A 27,976-nucleotide genomic window follows, 5' to 3' on the forward strand; every position below is an offset into this window, starting at 1 on the left:
AGTTTATTCCTCAAATGACAAGAAGGAAGAAAAGGGAAAGGAGGAAAGATACATGTAAGTAAACAATTCCACGACGGTTTGGTTACCAACATTTACTAAGCATCAACACTGGGCAAGTGCCTGAGACGTGCGGAGGGAGCTCAAGAGTAAATTAACATCCCTGCGAGCTCAGAACTTTCAGTTATTAGTACCTTTAGTGTCGAGAATTCCGAGGCGACCACTGTGTTGTCTCGGCTGCCTCTTTCCTCTCGCCCCGTTCCCTTCGTCTGGAATTCCTGCTCCATGTCTTCCTTTTCCTTCGCCATCCTTTCCGCGGACTCCGCTCTCCGGGACTTCTCGGGCTCCGGCCTTCGGGAGCGGGTCTGTGTTTGGGAGCGCTCCGGCCGCGCCGGGCATGCGCACTGGGGGCGACGCACTGCGCATGCGGGAAGATGGCGGGCCTGGCGTCCTGAGAGCCGTGGGTCACCCTGCTCTCCTCCCGCCCGCGTTCCAGCTCCCGGGGTCGTGGGGCAGCTGCGCGCCCGTCCGAGGGCCGGCCTAGCCAGGCGGCGCCTCCGGGCAGGCCAGGAGTCCAGTTCGTGCTTGGCCCCCGGGACCCGGCGGGTCGGGGGCGGCGCCCGACCCGAGCGGGAGAAGGCGGGAGAGCTCGCGGGGTGCGAGGCGAGAGGCGGCCGGCTGGGCAGCATGAGTCAGCAGCGGCCGGCGCGGAAGCTGCCCAGCCTGCTCGTGGACCCGGCGGAGGAGACGGTGCGGCGCCGCTGCCGAGACCCCATCAACGTGGAGGGCCTGCTGGTAAGTGTGTCCCAGGGCCGGGGCGCGGGGTGGGGGGTGTCCCAGGCCCGCGGGGAGGCCGGACTGGCCGTCGTCTCGGTCGTGCGCTCCTCGAGGTGGCCCGGGACTGCTCCTCGGTCCCCCCAGCTCTCGCACTGCCCTTCGCGTCCAGTGAAGCAGACAGGTCTTTCGCTTGAGCTCTCGCCGTCTTGTTTGCGTCTGCTCGCAAACGTGTTGTCAGCCTCCGGGGCTTTTCCGTCGGCTCCAGAGTAGTGTTGGAGAAAATTGCCCAGCTTTGCCCGAGACAGTTATGCTTTTGCGTCTCCACTGGACTCAGTGGGTCTCTGCAAGCTCTCTCTCGTGTGTTCTTCTCTGCAGCCTCTTCTGCCATTCTCCTTCTTCAGGGCAGCCACTTAAAACCGTGTCCCCACCTCACGCTTCCCGTTCCGCGGCTTCCCATTCAGCAAGTTATCTTTGGTCCTCTTTGACAGAGAAAGTGGGAGATTGGCTTCCCTGCCGGAGGTCAGTTTTCTCTTGTTCTGGACTAGATACGATATAGTCTCCTGGAGTCTCAGGACCCTCGATGAACACATCGTTTTCCATTCCCTCTGTATTTTCGACTTCTCTGCTGGTTTCTTCCCATTCTTAGTAAATAAACATTCCTGAGGTCCGTTTGCCCAGACGCCAGGAGGACTCAGTGCTCAAAAATAGTTGATGAGCATCATCTCTTTTAATTCCGCACAGCAGTCCTCAGGGTTTATTTTTCTTGTTGTGCAGTTGCCAAAATAGACGTGGAGCTGTTAAGTGGTTTGCCTGTCGTTAGTGAGTAGACAGGCCCGGGTTTAACCTCGCAGTGTCTGACTCCAGGTGGTAAATTCTCGACTACTTAAAATGCATCCTAAATCCGTTTCCATTGTGAAAGATCCCTCCCTTAAATTCCGTATGCCCTTCCTCCTACTGTATCTCTTCCCCTTCACAGCCATGCTTTCTGAAAAAGTTGTCAGCACTCCTGGGTCTGCTTGCTCACCTGTCATTACCACCTGCTGGGGGACCTCTGCCCTAAGCACAGCTCTGAGACGTTCTAACCAAGGTCGCCAGTCACGTCCAGCAGATGTCTCACTCCGTACCTTCTGTAGTTTGCACATGATCGACCGCTCACTCATGTTGGACACTCGCCCTTGAACGGCCCGCCGGACACGTACTCTCAGCGCTCCATCTGCTTATATGGCCTCTCCTGTCCTCTTTTGTAAACTCCTTCCTTTTCCCATTCCTTCCGTGTCGGTGTTATTCAGATCTTCTACCTTCTCCACGGTTTCTTCCCGCGAGGTGTCATTCACCACTCTCGTGACTTCTGTTACTATTGGTATCGGTGGTCTTAATCTTTGAGAACTTGATAAAAGCTCCAAGCTCCTACTATGGAAAAACCACTTTATTCTGCATTTAATGTCAGAAGATACACATATATCCCTTGAAGTTGTACATAGTCTTATTCACTCTGGTAGTTTCAGTTACCATGTCATGACTTCCGAATCTATAAGTCTGGCTCAGAGCTTTGCAACTGTCTACTAGACATTTCTACTTAGATGTCAAACTCACGTATCTAAAGTGGAATTCATTATCTTCTTGCCTAAGCAAGCAGCAACTCACTGTCTTCCTATCGCAATAAATGGTACCACACCCACCGTACTGCCCAAGCTAGTATCCTAGGCATCATCCTTTCCTATTCCAAACGGACCCCCTCCATTCTATCTAGTTAAAATTAATCACCAGTACTTGCCACTTCTAGCCATCATCTATATTTTGGATTGTAATCTTCTTAACCAGTTTTCCTGCCTCTCATCTTGCCCTTGATTTTTCTATATATTCTCCACATAGTAACTAACCATGATGGTCTTTTTAAAACATATTTCCGATCACATCACTTGACTTAAAGAATCTGTCATGGTTCCCTAGTGCTCTCAGGATAGAGGAGAAACTTCTTTATGTAATCAGACCCCTGGATTTATCTTTCCTGAACTGCTTATAGTTGCTAAATTTTCCATATCTCCATATTCTCTTGGACCCCTGTGTATCTGCACTCCCCCTTTTAAAAAAACCTTTAAAGCACACTTTTCCTTGTCACCTCCCATGGTTCTTCAGGTCTAGATTTATAGGTCACTTGTCGGCAGCCTTCCTGACTTCCCAAGACTCGGTTAAGCGCTCCTTTTGTGTTCCCAGAGCGCCCTGTGCCGCCTCCTCTCTGCACTGTGTGGCTCTTCGGTCCCTGAGCGCAGCGACTCTGTTCATTTCATTGTTACATCCCCAGCACATTTGGTGCTTCTTGCAAAAATATTTGGTAAATAGCTTTTGGATGAATGAAATAGGTACTCCGTAAATGTTTGAATGTATGAGTGTTTATTTTCCTGGCTGTAAAATGCTGATTTAAACACCTATCTCAGCATTTTTTAATTGGCTAATGACTGGCAGTATTTAGTAAACTGTGTATTATTAAACACTGCAAAAAATAGTTATGTGTACGGCTGAGTGTTTGATGTTCCCTGGGCAAATGGCTTGAAAACTGGAATTCTGTGAAGGCAGAACATGGTACTGATTAAAGATGGAACTTAGTCTGCACATTGAAAAATGAGGAAAATTTGAGTGTGTGACAAGAATGCAGTCACCGTGGGAAAAGGTATATGTCCAGAGAGCTCTTAAAGGGATATTACTCCCCCAAACAGGCAATTGGTACAAAGAAGGATCTGTGTAGAGAAATTTTTAACCAATTTAGAGGCAGTGTTTAAGATTTTAGTCCCTAAAACTCGCCTTTTATTCTATTCTTTCTCCTTTGAGGTCACAAGTTGAAAAGTGTAGGTTTTTAGTTGTGGGACTTGGAGCGCTAGTGGAATAACTGGGAACGTGCTGCCTTGCCCATCAGGAGCTGCTGGTGCCTAGAGAGCTGTGTGCGCTGGAAGCAGCCTCAGTGGTTTCAGTTTGCGGGCTCTGCCTCTTCCCGGCTAAGATACAGACAGGCTAAGAGGCTTGAACAAGTGAGAGAGAGACAGAAGCAGTTTGAGGATTGAACAGGAAAATTTCCTAGGACGTCCAGTCTTGAGGTTTGGCTGTTACTGGGCTGTCCCTTGGCATGTTTGGGGGAAATACCTGAGCGTAGCCCCTCAGTGTGCCTTCCTTAAAGGAACAGAAGTGTTGGCATGCCTCCGCAGTGGTGGGTTGTCAGAACTAAAAGCAGCAGCATCTCTGCTGGCACCTGGGCAGGTTAGTGCCATAGAAGTTTGAGGGAGCATTCCTCTGAGGACGGCCATCCTAAAGATGCTGAGAAGGTCAAACGTAAGTGTCCTGTGCAGGAACCACTGTGAAAGGCTCCCATTGGCCTAATCTGGGACAGTGTGAGCCTCAAAGTAACAGATTTTGTACTCACAGAATAAGGTAAGAATTCAGGCTCCTTGGATGTAGTTCTTTAAGTACAGCTCCTCAGGTACAGTTCCTCCAGATCTTTAGGCCTGTGAAACTAAAAAGACAAGTTATCTGACCCCTGCCCCCCCAACACACACCCAGCATACATCGTACACTGGTGGGACAGACATGGGATAACTGCTGTAGACAGTCCTGTCCATAAAGGAGAAAAAGAGGGGTCACGGAGGAGCATCTGGCCTGGAGCAGTTCTGAAATGCCACCTGGTAAATGTGGGACGTTTTTTGATTAGGTCTCAAGGTCTGGGAACAATTCTCCATGTTCCCACCTCTCCCTCTGGGCTCTTGGTTCCGCCATCTGAGCCTGTCTTTCTTTTTTCATGAAAGGTCATATCTCTTCAGTATTTGTAGCTGAGTACTTTTTTCAGCCTGCTTCCTGTCAGCATAATTTGGGGGTGTCCAGGGGCCTCTTTTCACTTTGAACTGTCTTTATCCCTTTTAGACCAAGCTGGCAGTGATTTTGCCAATGTAATTCTCTCAAAAACTATGTGGATGTCCTGTGACTCTTGTGGTTCACTCAGTAGACAAGCGTCCCACCCACAGATTTCTTTGAAATACACTCTTCTGTACCTTGGGCTCCTGCTGGGGTGGCCGACGGACAGTGCCCTGCAGCTTCCTAGAGGCCCCGTCCTTAGGTTGAGAGGATCTGTGAGGTTCATCCTTAGTCTCCTTCAGGGGCCTTTTGTGTGACTGAATGGCACTCTGAAATACCATCTTTGATCTCTGAGGACTTCACCAAGAATGGTTCAGTCTCGGGCTTCCCTGGTGGCGCAGTGGTTGAGTCCGCCTGCCGATGCAGGGGACACAGGTTCGTGCCCCAGTCCGGGAAGATCCCACATGCTGCGGAGTGGCTGGGCCCGTGAGCCACGGCCGCTGAGCCTGCGCGTCCGGAGCCTGTGCTCTGCAGCGGGAGAGGCCACAACAGTGAGAGGCCCGCTTACCGCAGGAAAAAAAAAAAAATTGTTCAGTCTCACTTTCCCCTTTACATTCGGTTTTTCTGGTGGTGCCTTTGATTTGGTCTTTCTCAGAAGTCTTCTCTTAATTTTTAGCTTCTTGAGAGGCTGAGAATTTTTTAAAGCTACCAAGTCATAGCTTCTTTTTCTTTTAACAGTCCTTTCCTCTCTCTGTCTCTCTCTGTCTCTGTCTGTCTCTCTCTGCCTCCCTCTCTCCCTTCCCCCCTACCCAATCCCCATTAACACTGTGTGGAAATCTCCTCGGTTAGGTTACCCGGTTCATTACCATCTGCTTTCCATGGATCTGCAGTTGACAGTGTTGCTAAGTGCTCTGTCTTAGCATAGCGGGGATCCCCCTTCTTGAAGTTTCTAACAAGTTCCCCTTCCTTTTGAACCCTTACTGGCAAAGTCCAGATTTCTACTGACAAACTTTTTCAAGACTGCTTAGTCTCGAACAGATTTCTTGGTAGTTATACTCTGGTTGTCTAAGAGAATGTCCTTGAGATACACACTGAATTATTTAGGGGTCTGCAGTTTACCCTCAGATGATTCAGAAAAAATAAATTATGTGTGTATAGAAAAAAAAGATAAAGCAAATGTAGTAAAACGTTAGCATTTGAAGGATTTGGGTGAAGGGTATATGGCAATTCTTGGTACTATTTCTGTACCTTTTCTGAAGGCTGAGATTGTTTCAAAACAAAAGGAAAATGGGTATCCCTGAAAGGTGCTCAGACGATCAGTCTCTTGTTGGGAAGGGCTCGGTCGTGCCTCACCTTGACAGGGAGCTCTCTGCTCACCTTCTCTCCAGTTTCCTCGTCCCTGCAGGGGTGTCGAGCCTCGCCATTCTCCTCCAGGGCAGGGTGCCCTGCTCTGTTCTGAGGGACCAAGTGCAGGGGTGGCATTTCATTTACATTTTTTTTTAATAGCTCACTAACTTCTGTGTGAGAAAACCTGTATTCTGATTTTAAAGCCATTTAAAAAGAAGAACTCCTATCTAGTCCCATTTCCTCCCAGAAAAGCTCCTAGCTTACCTGTTGGGTGTGGTTCACCAAAGTTAGAGTAATTGGGAAGGCTTGCCAGGATTGTCAGATTGAGTCTCTCCAGATGATAAATTTGTATTAGAAAACAGAAACTGAGGCTTCATAGTCTCGCAGTGGTCCTTATTGATGGTGTACCAAAGAGGGAGTCTTCACCCTGTGTCCCTGTGTCTGTAAATACTCATTGTTGTTTGTCAGTTGAAGTCATCCAGACAAGGTCCTATTTCACTCTTCCGTTCATTAGTTTAACAAATATTTACCAAGTGCCTGAATGTGCCAGGCACTGTTCTGGTTCAAAAAGGAAAACAATAACCATAGTCTCTTCTGCTTTCATAGGATTTTTACAGTTTACAAAATTTGTCATTTAATCTTCACAGTAGCTTGGAAAGTGGGTTATATCCCTACACTGTGTTACAGATAAGGGTGGGATCTCCCAGCATCTAAGAAGTTCTGGTAGTCCTGAACCCGATCTTAAGCCAAGAACTATTTTGAGTATAAATGAGATGAATGTGTCATCACTGTGGGCACTTTGGAAATCTCCAGAATTGTGGGTCTGTAGGATTTATACGATCTTTATTTGGGATGTCTGCCCCTGAGGGGCCATGATGCTATTGTGATTCCTCCCAAATAAAGAGAGAGCGCTTTTGTATTCAAAGGGAAGAAAACGAATGGGTGCTGTTAGTGTCTGTTTTCCCACAGATCTCAACAGAGCCAATATGTGGTTTAGAGCAAAGAATGTAGGGGAAAGCAAGTCATACTTTCTCATCTTACTGACTGAGGTATTATCCCTGTGCCAAGCTGTGAATAGCGGCATACTAGATAAGGAGACCAGAGGGAGGGGGTATAGAGCAGGAAGGTGCCCTTGCAGAATGTGTAGAGAGCAGATAGGGAGCCAGCCCGTTTGGAAACCGTTACGTACTGTGTGCAGGACTCGCCCTGCTGCTCTAAGCTAAGAACAGGAGCCTGTTCGCAGCGAGGCACCTGCTCTGTAGCCCTGTCTGTGTGCATTCTCAGGATTTGTTCAGACATCATAGCGATTGAAGTAGTGTGCTGCAGACACGTAAGTAACAGATCGTGGACTGAATAGAAAACTCATAGACAGACCATAATATTTACAACAACTTAGGATCTTTGTTGATGTGTGTTTCAAATTAGTGTGATGACGATGGATTTTTTTTCACTTAAGAATCTTGCATCAGTAGTTCAACTCCATCTCATACTGTTTTAGCAGAAGGGTTGAAAGTAAAAATAGCAGTGACAGTTGGTCCTGTCGGTCTGATGTTTGCCTTGAATAGGACTGCCCTTCAGTGTGGCACTGTTGGAGACTGTCTTCACGAGTCACCGTTAGCACTGTGCTGAGAGCTAGCGGGGCAGAGTCCCTGCCCCAAGACGGGCTCTCCCGACTGGTTTTGCACCCAGCAGGTTTGCGTGTAACAGCTAAGTTAATGTTACAGTGGAATTCTGTTCCAGGGGAATTATTCCATATCGAGTTAGCTTGCTGACAGATGCTGTCACCTTGTCATAGATGGTAAGGGAATCATTGTGCTGAGGATCGTAACACTACCAGCAAAGAGCTTCTTAGCTGCTCACCTCACCTTCAGGTGTCCGCACCTTCAGTCTTTTTGCCGCATTGCCACCACACTTAGATTTCTAAACCATGAGCTGGACGACGTCGTATCTTGTTCAGGAATCTGTGGTGATTCAGCACTGGTTACAGCAGAAAGTCCAAACTCTGTAGCATGACTTTCATGGTCTTCTGTGTCGAGCGTGGTGCTAGCATTCCCGTCCAGCCTTAGTATCAAGTTGGTTTTGCACTGGCCACCCAGGTGGCTTCTCAAAAGGTGCCAGGTGATTTATATTTCCATACCTTTGTTCATTTCACTTCCTGCTCCAGGAATTCTGTCTTTTTCCTCCCTCCTTAACCTCCCATAGGTTCCGGCAAATTCTGGCTTGTCTTCCAAGGCTCAGCTAGGGGTCCCCTTGCCTGTGAATCCTTGTGATCCCCTCGCTGGGTGCATCCAGAGCGCTGTTGTTTCCCTTCTTAGGGCACCTTATGAAATTCACTTATCCCAGTTTTGCTGCGGCCCACTTGGGGGCCAGTTTTTTTCACTTACACAGGAGCTAAACCTGCTCACAGCTTGTCTGGAGACACATGGCATCATTATACATACTTTGTTGTAAGCAAGAGGCCAATATGGATTTCTGTTTATTAACCTTAGCTTAGGTTTTACTTATTTTTTTGCAAAAACAATTTTTAAATATATTGCAAACATTACTAAACGTTTATATAAACTTTCATAGCCTCCAAATAGCTGGTAAAATGGTGAGCATTGATGGTCGAGCTACTACTAATTTCCTGGTCATCTCAGGAATTTAAAAGAATTTTTTTATGAATCTTAATACCAAAGTCTCTAGTTATGTAGCATGCATTATTTTCCATGATTAGAAATGCTGTTTTTATATTAATTATCATGGGAATGCATGGCTGCCTGTGAAAGTTTGTGAGCACTTTTCTTGGAGCCATTCTCACTTAATTAGCGAGGAGTGAGCATTTGTCAGTTTGGACGTCTCTTAGATCTCTACTGCGCTTTCCAGAGTCAGGGACAGTGTCCTGATCCTCTCTATTGCTTTTTATCCTCACTACCTGATACAGTTGATAGGTGAATGTCTATTTAGTAATAAAGTCTCATACTCCCCCCTTCCCCCTGCACCATTCCTCCTCCTCTGCCGTCTCTTTAACTACTACTTCCATACTTATGGAGGCCTGTGCAGTTTCAGAAATTCAAGTCGATGAACATTGTCAGATGTGATTACAGTTAGAGTAGATATAGTTTAGAAGGAAGACTGGTTTTCTCACACCAAAATTATTACCCCAGGGTGAAAAAAAAGACAGACTTTTATATTATCCAGAAAAATGTTGTTCATTTGCATTGTTTCTGCTTTTTTTTTTTTTTTTTTACCCTTTTTGGCCCCTTTAATCTGTAAACAAGGCCCCTTATGCACGCACGTTAGTTCATATAAAGAAGATTAACCACTGTGCCGCTATTAATAAGAGATGGGCAATAATTATTAACAATTCTGCTTTTATTTTTTGCTATTCATTTGCTTGTATTTAAATTACTAAGTTTAAATTTCTGTATCTTCTTTTTTCCAGCCATCAAAAATAAGGATTAATTTAGAAGATAATGTACAATATGTGTCCATGAGAAGTAAGTTGATTCGATTCCTGAATCAGTTTTAGGTTTTGTAGTTTGAACTTCATATGTTTTAAGTGATTTATTTTAAATGTACACGAGTTGATGAGTAACTTAAAATGCATTGTTTGTACACTGGAATGTAAAAGCTTGGAATTTCAGCGAAAATTCCTGAGGTTGTGGGCTGTTAACGTGCACCAATGCCAGTTTATTCTCCATTGCTTTGGAAATGTCATTTTTAAAACAGAATGGTCTCTGTCGGGGTATTTTCCCAGAGTTCTGTGAGAGCAGTTGTCACCGCAAGCAGAACTGAACGCAGTTTGGCAGCAAGCGTGTGGACAGTCTTTGGCCTTCCTGGTTTCCTTTGATTCCCTGTGCCCTTCCCATCTACTTCTGCCGTGGATCAGTGTTCAGAGTCAGTCAGGTAGTTCCCTGTCTTTCTGAAAATTGTTATGACAAATGGCCCCACCTCCGTTTCTTCTTAATTTGGTGCTAATCTCGGTGGGTAGGTGGTGCGTAGGTGCCCACGAGGAACCGTAACCTCAACCTTCATTTCTCCCCGGCCCTGCCACAGTCCCCCCCGTATCTGGCCCCCAGGTTTGGCCAGTTCTACTCTGGAAGCGTTTCCTTCGTCTGCCGCACGCCACCAGCTTACACTCAGGTCTCACGTTTACGGAGCTTGTACAGCGCCTAGCCTGTATTAAGCTCTTTGCATGGGTTATCACAACCACCTTTCAAAACTCAGGTTTGGATGATTATTCCCATTTGATAGATGAGTAAACTGATGCCCAGAGATTAAGTAACTTGCTCAGTCAGGATTCAACCCCATGCTCAGACTCGAGCCCACGGGTCAGGCTGCTGCTTCTCGGGCAGGAAGCAGTGGCCTGGCCATCGAAGTCAGTCACCGGCTCCAGGCTCTTCCACCCCCTCGCCTCTTCCGTTCTGCTGCCCGTGTGATCTTTTAATACAGCAGTTAGATGATGGTATCACTCAACCTAAACTTCTGCAGTGATGCTCTGTTACATATGGAGAAAACCCTGACTCCTCATTTATTTCTATTAAATTCTATTAAGAAACAAGGCAGAGAACGGACAGACAGATGCACAAGGCCCCTGATGGCCATTTCCCGCTCCACTTGGCAGCCTCATCTCCCAGTACTCTGCACCCTCCCCCCATCGCAAACGCTGTACAGCTGTGGAGTCCCTGCAAACGCCATGTTCTCACACGGGGCTCTGCTGTTTCCTGCGCCTCACTCACCCCCGTCGCCCTCCACCTTCCTGTCCATCTTTCTATGCTCTGTTCCCAGCACACGCCCGTTAGGAGGCCTCCCCTGTTTCCCACTCCAGTTAAGGTTTTATTTCATCTTATGTAACTTTGAATCCCTCTGGCACACTCATCTCAGGGTTTCGGGTAGAGTTCCTGCTAGACTGTGGAACATGGAACGCCTTTGTTTTGGAGACCATTTTAATCATGTTTATATCCCTTCAGCAGCTGTCACGTTATAGGTGTTCAATTAATATCTGTTCTTTATAAAATGACTGGCATGATAGGAATATACTTATCCTGAACTTATAAGACCATGTCTTGTTAGTAATTTAGTATCATTACAGTTGACCCTTGACTGACAGGGTTTGAACTCTGCAGGTTCACTTAGATGAGAATATTTTTCAGTAGTAAAGACTGCAGTACTAAATGGTCTGGTTGATTGAATCCGCAGATACGGAGGGCCACGATAAATTATACGCAGGTTAACTCCTGCGTTGTTCGAGGGTCAAATGTAAATGTTTTTAAAGCCAGAGTTTCTCATTTGTAATCTTCCAAGATATGTTGTAGAATTGTGACTGTCTTCTGCTTCCATTTTTAAAAAAGTTTAATTCCTCTTTAATCCTGTTTAATCTTAAGTATAGGAGTAGTCTCCACATGGAAGACATTTACATTATAAAATATGTACTTTTTTTTCTTGCAGTAACCACCAGTGGTCTTTAAACTGAATATGACATTGTAGAGGTTCTGGATAAGGGCATTTTTGATTGAAGATAGGATGACTGTTTCTTTTGAAGCATACTGTGGTGTGCCATGAAGTAGAAAAAAAGAGTAATCATATACTCCACACCAGAAGGACAACTAAATTATTCATGAAAGTATTTCCTCTGCACACTAAACCATAAGAACTTTTTTCCTAGTATCAAATTGGGAAAGATGAAAAGAATGATAATATTCAGTTTCCCCCTTCATTTAGTTAAGTTAATACAGGGTAGTGAATATTTTAAAAAATAGTTATGTCACTTTTCCTCAAGGTATAATATCACAGTCATCCTAATCGGAAGACTAACTTGAGCTCTTGCTGACCTTCATCAGACAGGGTAACACTATGACATGTATAGGAACATTTTAAACATTTTTTATTTTAAAGCCAAGTCTCTAACTTTGCTTTATAAAGAATTTCCTAACTTGAAGACCAAATGAGAAATTTAATTTTAAAAATCATTTCTAATCCTATTCCAGATAGTGGTGTGGATGCAAGTGCAGACTTAGCACTTCGTGTCTGATATGGTGCCGTGATGCCTTTTAAATTCACGTATTCAGTGGAAACTGGTTGTGTATTTCAAATACTCCTTTAAGTCTAAAGCCTTTGTTTACCTGCAATAGGCTAATACATTTTTATCCAGTTTGAGAAATCGATTTCCTAAAAATTAGCTCTGATTTGGTCAGTGTGTAGAATATCTGTAGGTGTCTGTGCTTACTGACCAAGAATAAATAAATGTTTTTTTTAATGAGTTGAGAAGGAAATGCTGTTTTAAATTTTATGAATTGCGTTTGTTTTGTTTCCCAGAAGCTCTAAAAGTGAAGAGACCTCGTTTTGATGTATCACTGGTTTATTTAACTCGAAAATTTATGGATCTTGTCAGATCTGCTCCTGGGGGTATTCTTGACTTAAACAAGGTTGCAACAAAACTAGGCGTACGAAAACGAAGAGTGTATGACATCACCAATGTTCTGGATGGAATTGATCTGGTTGAAAAGAAGTCTAAGAACCATATTCGATGGATGTGAGTTGTTTTCAAACTTTTCTTCTTCTTCTTTTTTTTCCCCTTCTTATTAAGTGACAACACTGTACTTAAAACAAACTAGTTACTAGCAATGTCTTTTTCCTACTTGGTACCAATTAAAAGCCATAGACATAGAATATCATTCCAATATTATGGAAAAGTTAAATGGAGTCATGATTAGTTTTAAGAATTTCACTTTTCAAGATAAGGGGACATCTGATTTGTATAGGAATTAAAAAAAAATATTTCTTCAGTTCTAATTGATTATTGACATCAGGGGGAAATGAGTTAAGGCTGTAAAACGGTGGTTCTTCCACTGTCGTGTCATAAACACTTAGATGCCTCCCTCCCCAGGGGCTGTAGTTCAGTTCTGGGAGAAGACAGATACCTACCTTCTTAACAACTACCCCCAAGTGATTATGGTGCATATCATACTTCGAAACACAATGCCCTGAATTTAAAAAAAAAATCAGGAGACTTAATATCTAAAAGTCAATAGCTAAAGACTTAACATATGATTAGGAGGGATCTCATGGAAAGAAGACTTTATGGTATAAATGTAGGGGTGTGTGTGTGTGTGTGTGTGTGTGTGTGTGTGTGTGTCCACGCATGCACATGTGCAGGGAACGCGCACAGGAAGAAGGCTGTTACACTCACAATAGGCAAGTATTTTGGATCAGTAAGAAACAGTTCCAGCATATAAGTACGTAAAGACCTTTCAGGCAAGTGAAAAATCTACCAACAAAGATCATTAAATGATTCTTAACTTAGCTATTAGAGGAAAGGGATTCATAAAGGACGTTATTTTTTCAATATTATGGAAATGCAAATTGGATTCTAATTTGAACATGTTTGCTAAATGACATTAACATTTTAGGGGTTAATATCAGATTGTGTTCTGAATCACTAATTAGAATCAGATTTGAGAATTAGCAAGTAAAAGAAAGGTAAAGTGGTAACAGCCTTTTCACTTTTTATTTTCTATAAAAATTGAAGAAAAGAATGAATATTTGTTGTTGCTCAGGTCATGTCATATTGGGGTAAACAGTAATAAAGAAAAAATATCTTTAAAAAATGATCATTATATTCAGATAGAACTGGATAGAATACGCACAGTGGGGAAAAAATAAAGACTTATAGAATTTTAGCAGGGGAACTATCATTTGACCAATACATCTTATTTTTCATATGTAAGAACTAAAGGATTAAAAGATCATAACTTGTCAAAAGTCACGTGAGAAGTAGAGCTGGGCTGAAACTGGGTGTTACTGACTCAGTTCAGTGCTCATTAAACTTCATTAAGCTTTCCCTACTACTACTAATTTCCACAGGGTTATGATGTTGGTTTTGTTTTTAAAGTCTCTGTGTAAGGGAATAGAAATGGGGACAAAAACCGGGAGAAATAATGGTTGTCTAGAATAATGGGAGGGAAGGACTGGAGTTCAGTACCTGGTTTCTGTCATTGTGGGAAACACCTGTTGTAAACGTTTGGCGAAGTTCCAGTAACCTAACCTGTATTTTTTTGTAATCTCCTGGATGTTATTGATGGTGATCCTTTTCTTTTAAAGAGGGTCTGATCTGAGCAATTTTGGAGCAGTGCCCCAACAGAAGAAGCTGCAGGAAGAACTTTCTGATTTATCGGCGATGGAGGACGCTCTGGATGAGTTAATTAAGGATTGTGCTCAGCAGCTGTTCAAGTTAACAGACGACAAAGAAAATGAAAGATATCCTTTAACTCTGTGCCCTTAAAAAAATTCTCCTTCCAAAGCAGATTACTTTATATGGTAGGGGCAGCTTGGGGATAAATTAATATATTTAAGATACAAAATAAGACCTTTAGAAGTGAGTGAATTGCCGTAGAAATGGTACTTGAACTGCCATTCTAGTCCACAAAGCATAACACGCAGCTGAATGTCGTACTGCTCCGAAGTTCAATGTCTCTGGGACCAGAGGGGGAGATTTGTCTTTGGTACTGATCTCCTCCCGGGTCTCCTAGACTGTTTGGCTGCCCTGTTCCCCACACGGAACGGGTGAACACCTTTTGAGGTGTGGCTGATTCTGAGCTGTTCCGTGCTTCAAGTTTACTTAGACTCTACCCCAGTCAAAACTCCCGTTTCCACAATACAGTTATTAGAAGGAAGGTAAATGCTATTACTACACTCAATCAAAAGATGTGTGGAATAAGAAAAAAAAAAAAAAAAAGAATTCTGGGGAAACCCAGTAAATCATGTAACTGGTAAAAATTTCAGGCAGCACAATAAAAGAAAATGAGAAAAATTCAGGTAGCGAGATAGAAAATAATTTTGGATGAGGGAAATCCCATGAGTACCTCATAGTCCTGAAAAACTGGTTCTCTAAGTTGCGTCTCCTACTTACCGATTCTTTCCACCTTACATTTTAGGACATTCTCATCAAAACTCTGAATATTTTTTCCCAAAGGTTCTCACAGTAAGATCTCACAATGCATAGGGAAGGGCGGGGGGAGGTTTGATACCTTCGTGGGTTGTATTTGTTTTAGAGGTCCAGACTTCATTAATATTTTTCTCCAGAAAGTGTCGTCATCACAATAGTATAGTTTAAAGGGATTCTTCAAGTTATAAATATTGTAAAACACTTAATAAAATCTTAAGAATTGTTTATGAAATAATAAGAACTATATATGAAATAATTTTTTCCTGACTGCTTTCCTTAATTGTGAGTTTGTATCCCATAAAAACTAATGATATTCTAAGATTACACTTGGATTCATGTATTATAAGAGATAAGTGATCTCCCCACTCTGCTTAGAGACCCTTGACTGATTTTCACACTAGCATATGTGACGTATCAAGATATTCATAGCATTCAAGCCTTCCATGAACAGATTGTAATTGCAGTTAAGGCTCCGGCAGAAACCAGGTTGGATGTTCCAGCGCCCAGAGAAGTAGGTAGCCTTGCATTTTTAAGGTCTTAAAGGGAGGCAGGCCAGTTGCTTAGGCTGTGCTTTATTGCAGTCCCAGTGCCTTATCACCAGTGGGTGCGTGGTAGCTGCATACCTGATATAGCTTGAGGCACTTTACACATTCTGAGCTGTTTTGCGTAACACGACAAACGCGGTAGCCATGATTATTATCCTTTTAAAGATGAGGAATCTGAAGCACAGAAAGATGAGTTACTTCCTCACCATCCACAGTAAGTGACAGAACCACAGTTCACACGCAGGCAGTTTGGCTTCGCAGTCTGTTCTTAACCGTTGTGCTCTCATGCCTCTTAAGGACTCCCCGGGGGCTGCCTCAGTGTTACGGTTCACTGTCAGCGGGGGCTCTAGGGAATTAACTCACTAACCAAATTCATAAAAGACTGTGAATAAAAGAGAACACTAAATTACACATTTAAAATGAAAAGTAAAATTGCTTTGTAAATGAAAAGACTGTCCGCTGTCAGCTGCTTGTAGGAAAGTTTGTACTGAAAGATACTTGTCATCAGAAGGTTGCGTGGTAAGGGTGGAATCAGAACAAAGGAGTGTGACCATTCTTAGGACAGATCAAGTGCTGACAGCCTGATAGAACTGTCACTGCTGAAGTCATCACTTCACTGCGATAGGGACTTAACTCCCTCATCGTGAAGAAATCCTCACCACCCACCTTTCCTTTTATCCCCAGAAGGCCGCTGTCCATGTGAGACCCCAGCTGCTACTTGACAGTGTGTTACAGACGGACTAAGGAACAGCTCTCGTTGATTCCAGTCACACTCACGTTGTGACTTCTTGCTGACGCTTCCTAGTTGTTTTATTTAGATTTCGATGCATTCCGAGTCTCCTAAGCAACATTTATCTTTAATATGAATCATTTCACATATTCACATTCACACATCATCACTAATCTTTCAATACATCCTTCCTTGGGGGCACGATAGTCCATTGTGCAGTGGCTGACGGGTTTTTGGTTTTTTCCGTGTGCTGTGAACTGCTTCAGGCTGTAATTGTCAAATCTTGCTGAGCCTTCGATCGTGCCCAAGATGTCTCTTAGATCCCGTTCGAAAGCTGAGGAGCGTGGGCCTTCTTGCCAGCCATTCTCAGCAATAAGGAAAGACAGTGGGACCGATAGACACAGAGTCCGACTCCAGGGAGATCTGGGGATCTAGTCCTGGTGGAGATGGACTGGCCTGTGGGTCAAATCCAACCTGCTCGCTTTTTGTAGAGAATTGTTTTGGGACACAGCCACGTGCCCATTCGTTTAGATTGTGTCTCTGACTGCTTTCACTCTAGAATGGCAGTTGTGTGGTTGTGAGAAGGATGGCATGGCCCACAAAGTCAACAGTATTACCTCGCGCTGCACAGAGACGTGGGCAGCCCCTGGCTGAGTGGACTGCGAGGTCCTCAGCTGCCGCTTCTGGGCAGCTTAGTGGTTTCCCTATTGCTCAGAAGTATCTGTCGAATTGCACAACGTGTACCGTTCAAACAAGACCTGGCCTGCCCGTCTAGGAGCTGAGCAGATGTTCTTCAGCGCACCTGCCTGCTGCCGGGAAGCTGTGGAAGGTGGCCCTTGAGGTTGGGAGCCCCTCTGCTGTGAGATCACAGGGTGGTGTAGAGCAGGGGCACCTGGTACCAAGCCCAGGCCTAACCACAGGAGAGGGGAGAAAATAGCCTTGACTATTGAACCCACTCGCATCAAAACAACAGAGAATCATCTATAACCGGGACTGTTCCTTACGAGTTTAGCATAATTTTCAGTAGAAGTACCCAATTTCCTGATATCTTTTGGGTTTTAATGTTTTAAATTACAAGAGGTATATTTTGTCTTGATCTCATCCTCTTTTTCAAGTGGATGGAAGAATGGTCCTTTCATTTAGCTCAGTACCTCTTCAGGGGTCTGAAATCTTAACACAGCCGTATCATTTGAGTCTGCGGGGTGTTTTAGATTTCTTTGTCGTCAAAATACTGATCTTTGAGTCTCAAGTACAGACTCCTTAAAGGGGTCACGTCTTGAGTAGAGAAAGACGGGCTCCTGAGTGCTGAGGGGGCCCCTCCTGGCTCTGAAACCACTGCTGCACAATCAAGTAACTGTGTTACCTGTGTGAACTGGCCAGTGGCTTCCTGTGACCCAAGCTAACTAATAAATACGTGATTTTCCCAAATATGTGATAGAAGGGAAACTACCTGAATGAGAATTTTCAAAAGTGTCCCTTACACTTCTAGTAAGTGAAAAAATATAATTAATGAATTCTCTCATTCATCTAGATGTTTCCTGTGTCTTTGCTAGGACTCTATCACGGTCCATATCAGGAGCACTCAGGGGCCTATCGATGTTTATCTGTGTGAAGTGGAGCAGAGCCACCCAAGCAGTAACGTGTCGGACGGTGTCGGCGCCTCTTCATCTGAAAGCAGACATCCAGAGCAGCCCGCCCCTGAGAAAGGTGAGTGACCAATCTTGTCATTAGGAAACTTTAAGGTTTTAATGATTTTTAAAATAGATAGAGTTTTATAAATGAATATTATGGCCTTATAGGTATTTTTACTCTTCCTAGCTACAAAAACATGAGTTAACAAATTACAAGGTAATTCTTAACTGTAGTTTAGACTGTTTCTGTGTAGTTTTGATAGCCGTGAAAACTTAGAATTGTAGTTGGTCCCAGAGTGTGGTCTCTGTAGAGAAGGCTGTTTGCATCCTCTGACCCGGCCTCTCAGGCACATGCTTGAGTTCTCGTTTATTCTTGTGAGACTCAAAACATTAGCCTTATGCCGTTAACGTAAGAATATGCTTCTTGACCGAGGTCCTCCTATTTTTTTTTTTAAGCACTTGAATTGTATGTTCTATTACCTGTCTGCCTTTCATATCTTCACTTAGGAGGGTTTCTCTTGTGCTTGTTATTTTTCAGAAGAAAACCCTCCACAGCAAAGTGAAGAACTGCTTGAAGTGAGCAATTGATGGCATTTGAGGATTCGTGCATTGAGTCTTTTGGGGACATCCTGTGTGGATGAATTATGCATTAGATGTGATTCTCAGAGCAATAAATCATCCCAGACATTTTCTCAGTAGCAGCAGTAAGGCCAGGAGTACCTTCAAGTAGTTCACTACTTAGATTACTGGATAATTACGGTTTCTTCATTTGGAAACAACTCTTTTTATAATTATTCACTGCTTTTTGTCAGTGAAATAGACATTTTGCCTACTGAAATTACTAAATCACCCAGAGTATCACTGAAGCAGACAGGCAGGCTGGATGGACAGTTCTCAGTGGACCTTGCCCTTTGCTGCGTGGATCACGTGTCATTATCACAAAAGAAATTGCCTTACACGGGTTCATGTCTGCAGTGGATGGGTGTACGCACGCATCTGGACATGATGTCTTTGTATATATTTGTATAATGTTTAGATCACTTATGAAGTACGTCGAAGTGAAACTTTTCACCTTTGTACAGCCAAAATGATGTATATATGGAAAGTAACAGACATATTCTCTAATTTCTGTGGTATCTATAACTTATTAGAATCCTCTGGATGAGGGTTAGAGGAGAGTTTTTCCCAAACTTCTACATGTAGAAGTATCATAAATATGCTATACATTTAAAGTTCATGGATTTAATGAAGGTATTTCAGTATGGTTCCCAGCGCTAAAATTGGACTTTAAGCTCCCTACAGAGTCATTGTGTCTGAACAGACTGGTGGCATGCCCCAAGCTTTAGGGGCGAGTGTACAGATGCCATCAGGTCATGGCTTAATTCCTTGCAAGACATGAATTCAATCATGATGAGAATTGGGAAGTATTTTAACCTTCCTTGCAAGCAGGGTTTATGTATGTTTCTGTATGCAGCCTTGCTCTTCAATCAAAGGGGATCTTTTACTTACGATGAGTTAGTGGTACCTGCCCTCTCTTCAGCTCCAGTCCCACGTTTCCAAGTACCTAGCTATTTCTACCTCATGGGTAAGTCATTTACCACTCTGTGCCTCAGTTTACTCAGTAGTTTACCATTAGACTGTGAGCTCCTTGAGGGGCTTTGTCTTAATCATTGTTAAACCCAGCGACTGGCACCACGCCTAGCACATAAAAAGTGCTCAGTATATGATTGAACAAATCAGTGAGTGAGTGAGTGAGTGAGTGAGTGAATGGTCAAATTAGACTAAAAATCCTTGGCTTATATAACGTACAAGGGTTTTGTGTCGTTCAAATTCATATTTTAAACTTCTCTTACTTTCAAAGAAAGAATTGAAGCAACGTGAAATTAAGACCATGTGTAAAGAGTTGGCATAGGAATCAACAATCAAAATACTGAAAAATAATGCTGAGCGTTGAGGACTGGCACGCCTCTGAGCGCCAGCGGCTTTTGCGGCCCTGTCCCTCTGCTGAGCTCCAGCCTCTCCCCTCCTTACAGACCGTGCCGGCTGCCTGTGTCGGCCCGGGACTGCTTGCCGTGCTGCTCCTCCTGGGCGCGTGTGGTGAACCCGAGAGTTCAGCAGAAGGGCGTGTAGAGATCAGGTGCTCCGTGCAGAGGTCCAGGCTCTGCCTTGTAGATTTGGCAGCTGTCGGTCATATGTGATGCTAAACATGAGAGTGGGTGAGGTCACCTAATGAGAGGGTACAGCAGAAGAGGGGGAGGCCCGTTAACATTTATTTTAAGGGGAAATACAGAAGAAAAGGCTTTTCCTGAGAAGGAATAATGAGAGGAAGGGAAAATAAACAGCTAAAGAAGGCGGTGCCCCGAAAACCAACAAAGAAAGCAGGGCCACAGGTGATAGCATCGTTTCTAAGCAGCAGTTCCTTACTTGTGAAATGTGACAAATGTTCTACTTTGCAAATTGCTCTGAGAGTAAAATGAGATCATGTAAACGAAAGTCCTTTGTGAACTGTAGACGTGTTGCATAAATGAATCTCTCTCCTGTCACTCCCACTGCTGGTGTTGGTTTCTTCTTTCTACAGCTGCTAAGGTACGCATCCCCAGAACTAGCGTCCAGGGTTCTTCCTCCCCCACTCTGCCCTGAACATCACTACCCATCTCTCTGTGCGTACAGGCGTACCTCATTTTATCGTGCTTCGCAGATGCTGTGATTTTTAAAAATTGAAGGTTTGTGGCCATCCTGTGTCCAGCAAGTCTGTAGGCGCTATTTTCCCAGTAGCGTTTGCTCATTTCATGTCTCTGTGTCACCTTTTGGTAATTCTTGTAATATTTCAAATGTTTTCGTTATTATTATGTTTGTTATAAATATAAAACTTGAACAGATGAGGAGCTGCTTCTTATTGATGAACCAGAAAAGTGGTTTCTTGAGTTGGAATCTAATCCCAGTGAAGATGCTGTAAAGATTGTTGAAATGACAACAGAGGATTGAGAATATGGCAGATGTAGTTGAGAAAGCAGCAGCAGGGTTTGAGGGGCTTGATGCCAATTTTGAAAGACGTTCTGCTGTGGGTAAAATGCTAGCAAACAGCGTTGCAGGCTACAGAAAAATCATCCGTGAAAGGAGGGGGCTACTTCATTGTTGTCTGACTTCAGGAAATTGCCACAGCCTTCGTCTACTCATCTACAGCCATGTCTCCAGTCAGCTTTATTAATAATGGTAGAGATACTTTATTAATATCTGATGTCCGTCTCTCAGACCTCTTGTGTCTACCAGTTAATTCTGAACGTGGAAGGGGAAGAGGGATGTTACTTACTGGGAAAAGAAACCATAACAGACTTTGCACTGGGGCACCCACATTAGCAAGGATTAAATTCAGATGCAAGTAGCAGAAAAACCCCCAAATAACAGCAGCTTAAGAAAGATACAAGTTCATCGGTCACATGCAGGAAGTCTGCAGATAGTCCAGAGTTGGTGTGGCCTCCAAGGGGTCAGGGACCAAGTTTCCTTCCAGGTAGTTCTTCCTTCAGGCTTGGCTTCCATTTCCGAGTTCACTGCAAAGTCCAGGAGAGCTGCTGGAGCCCCAGCCGTTGTGTCTACATACTAGCCGGCAGGCAGGATGAAGAAAGAGAAGAAACGTACGCTTCTCCTTGAGGACACTTCCTGCCGTTCACTTCACTTTACATCCACTGGCCACAATTTAGCCACTTAGCTTTAGAAATGTAATCTTGGGTACGGGGACAGCCGCGTGCCCAGCTAACACCTGGAGCTCTGTTGCTGTTGAAGGAGAGTAGATACAGGGTGTGGTTAGACATTATTAGATCCTATTCTCCCCTCTGGGCAGGAAGATGACCTCTAGTGAGACCACATGACTAGTTCTAGCCAGTTGGCTATGAAAGGAAGTGACGTGTGAAAAGACTACATGCAGTTCTGCAGTAGCTCTTCCCGCCCCAGTAACCAAGAAAGCCACAGGTTCTAGGTGATGCAGCTATAAGATCCTGGAGTCTCCATCAGCCTGGATCCCCAAGAGACTGTGTGGAATTGCCCTGCCCATCTGCATGCAGTGTGAGATGTGCCAAATCATCGGGATTTATTTGGAGCCAATTTGTTGCTGCAACATAACCCAGCCTGTGCTAACTAGTATGTTTGGGGACGACTAGCAATCTCTGCCACAAGTCAGTGAATGAAAGACTCAAAAACAGCCTCACACCAAACCAGTGTCATACCTTCAGCACACTCCCAACTTGTCAGTTGCTTATGATCAATGAAGTGGGAGTATTAATACATTTGTTGGCCACTAGCGTCATGGGAGGCTGACACAAATGTGTGTAATGATTGCCATCTAGTGGAGAGTTCAGAGTTTCCAGATTTCTTCACTTATTTCCAATTAAGCAGATGCTGCTAGAGAATAGCATTGACTTTAAATTTACAGATCCCGTTCTTGTTGATAAAGTGAATTCACACTAGTTCTCACACACAGGTCACAACTGTTAAGATATCAGCATTATATTCTAGCTGTGTCCATGTCTAGATCACGTTCTTGCCGTGACCTAGTCTGCAGAGATCTTGAGTGTCTTCACTCCCCTCAGAACATCGCATTGGCCCATGACTTTGGATCTGTTGAGCAGGAAGTAGTAAATGCCTTAGATGTTTCAGTAAGACGTGCGTGTTTCAAAGACGGTATGACAGACACTCTTAATACCAAGTACAGTATCAGGCAGGGTCCAGTAGGAAAACCATGGTGGGTATCACGTCAGAGGTGAGTTAATGCAAGAAGGCTGAGTAGCAAAAAAGGGCCTTGAGGTAACAGATATTAACAATTCAGGAAGCAGCTACCACCCCTAGGATAAAGCAGCGTTCCCGTAACCCGGGAGCCCAGAGGAGAGGTCCTCACATCTCTGGAGGAGATGCCACACCAGTGCTCTGGTGGGGAAGGAGACACCCACCTAATGGTTAGTACTCAAACCTCTGATTGGGGTGGGACACAGGCATGCACACCACTAAGGGGGTTACGGCCACTAGTGCTGGCACTCCTGAGGGGGCACCGTGGCCGGTGCTGGGGCTGCCAAAGGGATCTGGAAAGTGGAGCCGCGCGGTCCTCTGTTGCTGCTGGGACGCTGACAGAGCTAGAAAAAGGAAGAAAGTCACTTCTGTCCTCTTCCTGCATTCCATTCTCCCACCACTGCCTGCTTCTCAGCACCCAGCTGGCCAGCAGGGGAGGATAGGCCACGGGGTTTGCAGGGCCCAGTCCCAGCGTGACAGAACAGAGCATAGAAGAGTGGGATGGACTGAGAGAAAGGAAACACCCAGCACGTCCTTCCTACCCATAACGGCCGCGTGGTGTAGGCAGCCCAACTCTGCCCTTCGCTAGGTATGACTTTAGAGAAATCACCCTGTTTTCCCACCTGTAGGCTAATTGTAAAATTCCATTATACAGTTGACACGAATAACGGGTTCGACCTGCACAAGTCCAGTTATATGTGGACTTTTTTTTCAGAAACTACTCTAGGATCACACGATCCCAGGTTGGTGGAACCCACAGACGCGGAACCCGCGGGTACAGAGGAACTGCGAGTAGGAGGACGGACTGTAAAATTAAATGTGGATTTTCAGCTGCGCCCGGTGGGCGCCCCTAAGTCCCGCATTGTTCAAGGGGTAACTGTAGTTCTATCGTCTGTGATTCTAAATTGATTCCTGGGTCCAAGATGACCCTCAGTCCAAGTGGATGGCTGTGATGTGGGTTGTTTCTTGGAGATTTGCCTTCTGATGGTACGTGTTGTAATACAGTTTGAACTGCATAAATGCAAACCAACCTCATTGGGAGCTGTCATCTCTCTTCCTCCTTCACCTCCACTCTACTGTAGTGAAGACGAGGATTTGCTGCAGTAATTCAAGGCTCTTATTCTCAAGGTTACCTTACATCCTCTCTGGCCTTCTGCCAGTGCACGAGCTGTGGGAAAAGCAGGTACCTAGTTCTCTATGTATAGCCTGAAACTCTGGTGAGAGGAGGTAAAACCTCAGTCTTTAAAACCTGGGAGTGGTATCTACAAAGGTGGCCACTTCAGCTGTTTACACTGCCCTGAAATGTGGGCCCAGGAACGCAGCCCGCAGGTCTGTAAGCTGAGCACGTTCCAACACAGAATCTCTCCACTCATGAATGGAGTGGTTATGCGGTTGGGCTGGAAAGCACTGCCCAGCATTTTTGCAGCATTTCGGTCCTGAAGCATAGGTTGCTGTGTAGGCAGAAAGAAAAGTAAACCACCCTACATCAGATTGGTAACCGAGCTCCTTCGCACATTTCTTCTAGAATTTATTCTAGCTGCTCCAAAGGCAGCTGTTGTAATGGAAAAATAAAGAACATATGTGAAATTGATGGGGGAAAATTATTTTCAGGTTCAACCAGAGTTCTGTGAGGCTTGTTTCCTTTAAGTGTCTTTCGTTTCCCGTAGTCAACTTATTTATAAAGAGAGATTCTACTTGAATTCCGAAGTGTAAGCTTTACTAACCTTTGTGTTCTGCTTTATTCCTCCAGAGTCAATCAGCCTCTTTTTGATCACGGTTTCTTTACGCTAAGAAATGTATGGATCTTCTGAAATCTGCCCCGATGGCATTCTTAATTTAAATGGGGTCGCATCCATGTTGGGAGTAGGGGAAAAAAAGAGCAGATAACATCACCAACGTGTTACGTGGTACCTCATTCAAGACAAATCTAAGAATCACAATGGATGTGAGTTGTTTTCAAACTTTTCATTATTTTTAAACTTTAGTTATAGAGGAATTATATTGCTGTTAAAAGCTGAATATGGGATTTCCCTGGTGGTCCAGCGGTTAAGACTGCGCTGCCAATGCAGGGGGCCTGGGTTTGACCCCTAGTCAGGAAACTAAGATCACACATACCACAACTAAGCCCGCACACCACAACTACTGAGCCCGCATGCTCTAGATCCCTTGCACCACAACCAGAGAGCCCGTATGCCGAAACTAGAGAAGCCCGTGCACTGCAACAAAGAGCCCACATGCCACAACGAAGACCTAGCACAGCCGAAACAAATAAATAAAAAATAAATTTTTGTAAAAAGCTGAATATGACAATAATGGGAAATTATAAGGCATATTAAGAAATTGATGTTCAATAAGGATTAACTGCAAGCAAAGGTCTATAAAAGAGTGAACGTAGCAGAGTCCTTTCTGAGACAAGCTCTGTTATAGGCGTTCTAAAGATAAAAACAAAGGGGACTTTCCTGGCAGTCCAGTGGTTAAGACTCTGAGCTTCCACTGCAGGGTATGTGGGTTCGATCTCTGGTCGGGGAATTAAGAGCCTGCATGCTGCACAGCGCAGCCAAAAAATTTTTTTAATTAAAAAAAAAAAAAAAAGAAACTCAAAACATGACATGGTCCTTGCCTTTACCCTCAGCAATAGGAGAGACCAGCAAACAAGTAACTACCACCCAGGAAACAGAGGAAGGGATGAGAATTAAATGGCTGAGAATCGAGTGGCTGATGCATTTAAACTGGGACTTGAAGGATAGTTAGAGGTCCCCAGGCAGAGCAAGGGAAGAACATTCCAGATGAAGAAACAATATGTGCAAAGGCAGAGAGGTCAAAGGGCAGCGAGGATGACGTTTTAAATGTCCAGCACACACACAGATGTTTCCCAAACAATACTTGCCTCACTCCCTTGCAATACACTCTTCCATGGATTCCATTTCACTTTTTAAAGACTTCGTCAGTCACAAGTCACAGTTTGAAAAACATTGTGATAGAGCTTTCAGGGCTCTCCAGTTCCTGTAGGATAAAGGGTTGCCACTCTTTACCAGTCAGTGGTAAGGTCGGATTTGTATTTTAGAAAGACGACTGCACAGTAATCCTAGGGAAAACCACCTAGTCAGGAAGATTGGAATGTGTTCCTTCATTCATTCCACAGATGTACATTGTACATTGTGTCAGTGCTGGATATGCAAAGACAAACAGGCAGGGTCCCCACCTTCAAAGAGGGGGATGAAGGGGGCTTGAATCCTGGATCTTCCAGTTAATAGCATAAGCCTATAAGTCCTTTACTTAACCTCTCTGAGCTCAGGGTGATTACCCATTAAAGCGGTCAGTCTGAGAGAGGGAAACAGGGTATCCAGCTTAAAATAAGTGTTCAGTAAATACCAGGTTTCTCCCTCTTGTGGTGGAGGGGGCTTGAGGAGAGAAGTGACTACTGGCAAGGAAAAAATATTTTTTTAAATTTATTTTATTGAAGTATAGTTGATTTACAACATTGTGTTAATTTCTGTACAGCAAAGTGATTCGGTTATACATGTATGTACATTCTTTTTCGTATTCTTTTCCATGAGGCTTATCACAGGATATTGAATATAGTTCCCTGGGCTATATAGTAGAATATAGTTCCATTCTATATATAATAGTTTGCAACTGCTCATTCCAAACTCCTAATCCATCCCTACCCCTGGCAACCACAAGTCTGTTCTCTATGTCTTGTGAGTCTGTTTCTGTTTCATAGATCAGTTCATCTGTGTCATATTTTAGATTCCATATACGTGATATCATGTGGTATTTGTCTTTGTCTGTCTGTCTTACTTAATATGATAATCTCTAGGTCCATCCATGTGGCTGCAAATGGTATTATTTCATTCTTTTTTATGACTGAGTAGTATTACATTGTATATACGTACCACATCTTTATCCATGCATCTGTTGATGGACGTTTAGATTGAAACAAGATTATTTTTATTTTCTGCTTCAGCCATTTTAGAAAATGTATAGGTTATATTGAAGTTATAGACTAGGGTGTTTTGCTTTTAATAACTTTGATTAAATTTCCAAAAGTGGCTTGGAATTGCATTGGAACACAGATGTCTTTAGTTTGGGTTCCTGGTTTGGTCCTAGTATCCGATGGGAACTGGACTGGGGAGGTGAAAAGGAGATATATCTACTACGTATCCAAAAAAGCAATCAGATGCTTAGGGTTGTTATATGAGGATTCAATGAGTTCATGTTTCTAAGTACTTACTTTTGAAGTATTTCTAATGTACAGGGCCGGCACACAGTAAATACTATGTAAGTGTTTGATAAATTTAAAAAATCTAACAGAAATGAGGCTGATCCGAATTCTGCTTTGAGGCTGTGACTAAACAGATATTTATACTTTGAATTTTCTTCCATCCATCAGAGGGGCTTCTGACACGGTAGCGGGCACATTGCTGCTTCTAACGGACGCTTTTCTGACCCGTGGGCTAGCAGAGTGATGGATCAGGGAATCCAGAACATTCCAGCCTTCCACGATCAGATCGTTGTTGCAACGAAAGGTCCAGCTGCAGCCACATGAGTTCCAACTCCCAGAGGAATAGATGGGGAGTCACAGATTTTATCTTCCATTAAGAAAGTGAGAAATTATAACGCTTGTGCTGTTAATTTCCTAAGGTTGCCACAGTGCTGTTGTCTTCAGGACTAAGTGTCCAAAGGTCCCAGCTGTCCTGACCTGTGTATCAGCTCCGGGAAGCCCAAGAGGTGGAGAGCTTGGAGCCAGTTGTGGTTAACTAATACAGTCGGCTGTGACTGTTCTGTCCCCGAGGGCACGTGTTTGTGCGCCGAGCCTCCCGTGGCTGTCCTTGCAGTCCTGCCATGGAGAGGCAGCAGCTCCAAGTGTGGAGGCTTCTGATCATGCCCAGGGCTTTCTCAGTCCCGTTTGAAGTGTGTGCACGCGGCCCTCCTGGCCAGCCGTTCTCCGGAGCAGGGAAAGCCATGGAGGCAGTGGCACTGTTTCAGATGTCTTGGTCCACAAGGTCTGGGAGGACCTGGCTGGATGCAAAGTCATCAGTGGACTGTCTTCAGAAATCTCCACAGAAAAACGTGCTCCTTTGGGGAAGGAGAACTATTCAGAGTAGACCTAGACCTGTTGTCAAGAAGGTGAGCTGATCGCCGATGTTCTTAGGTCTAAATGGGGAGCCCATGAGTGGAAGGACGAGTAAGGACCTGAGAATGTCATTCTTCATCTCACTGCCAGTGACTCATGAGAGATGGTGGAGTTACGGAGCTGGCAGGGTCGTGGGGTCCTGGGTGAAGTCGGGTCTGCCAGCCCGGCCGTAAAGCAACAGGGCTGGAGGGCATGGTGGGGTAGGGTTTCATATCCAAGGGCCGCAAGGCTGCTTGGGGCTTATAACACTGTCCTCTTGATAACGATGCAAAG

The 27,976-nt window shown here is 44.3% G+C and overlaps 1 protein-coding gene across 10 annotated transcripts in view; it reads left to right on the plus strand.

Annotated features, from left to right (window-relative positions):
• Positions 1–533: 533 nt before the first annotated feature.
• Positions 534–27,976, plus strand: part of E2F6 (E2F transcription factor 6) — a 40,405-nt gene continuing 12,962 nt past the window's right edge. For 3 of the 10 annotated variants that reach the window (XM_079940568.1, XM_079940566.1, XM_079940563.1), the window contains exons 1-9: positions 534–792; positions 9,383–9,437; positions 12,256–12,472; positions 14,041–14,196; positions 15,281–15,395; positions 17,713–17,866; positions 18,329–18,366; positions 19,265–23,439; positions 24,317–27,172. In XM_079940568.1, coding sequence (XP_079796694.1) covers positions 685–792; positions 9,383–9,437; positions 12,256–12,472; positions 14,041–14,196; positions 15,281–15,395; positions 17,713–17,866; positions 18,329–18,366; positions 19,265–19,309 — 888 coding nt within the window. In that variant the 5' untranslated portion in view covers positions 534–684 and the 3' untranslated portion in view covers positions 19,310–23,439; positions 24,317–27,172. The other 7 variants (XM_079940565.1, XM_079940571.1, XM_079940567.1 and 4 more) reach the window with 7 other exon arrangements.

This window comes from Stenella coeruleoalba (genome assembly GCF_951394435.1).
Source record: "Stenella coeruleoalba genome assembly, chromosome: 13".
Taxonomy (NCBI): domain Eukaryota; kingdom Metazoa; phylum Chordata; class Mammalia; order Artiodactyla; family Delphinidae; genus Stenella; species Stenella coeruleoalba.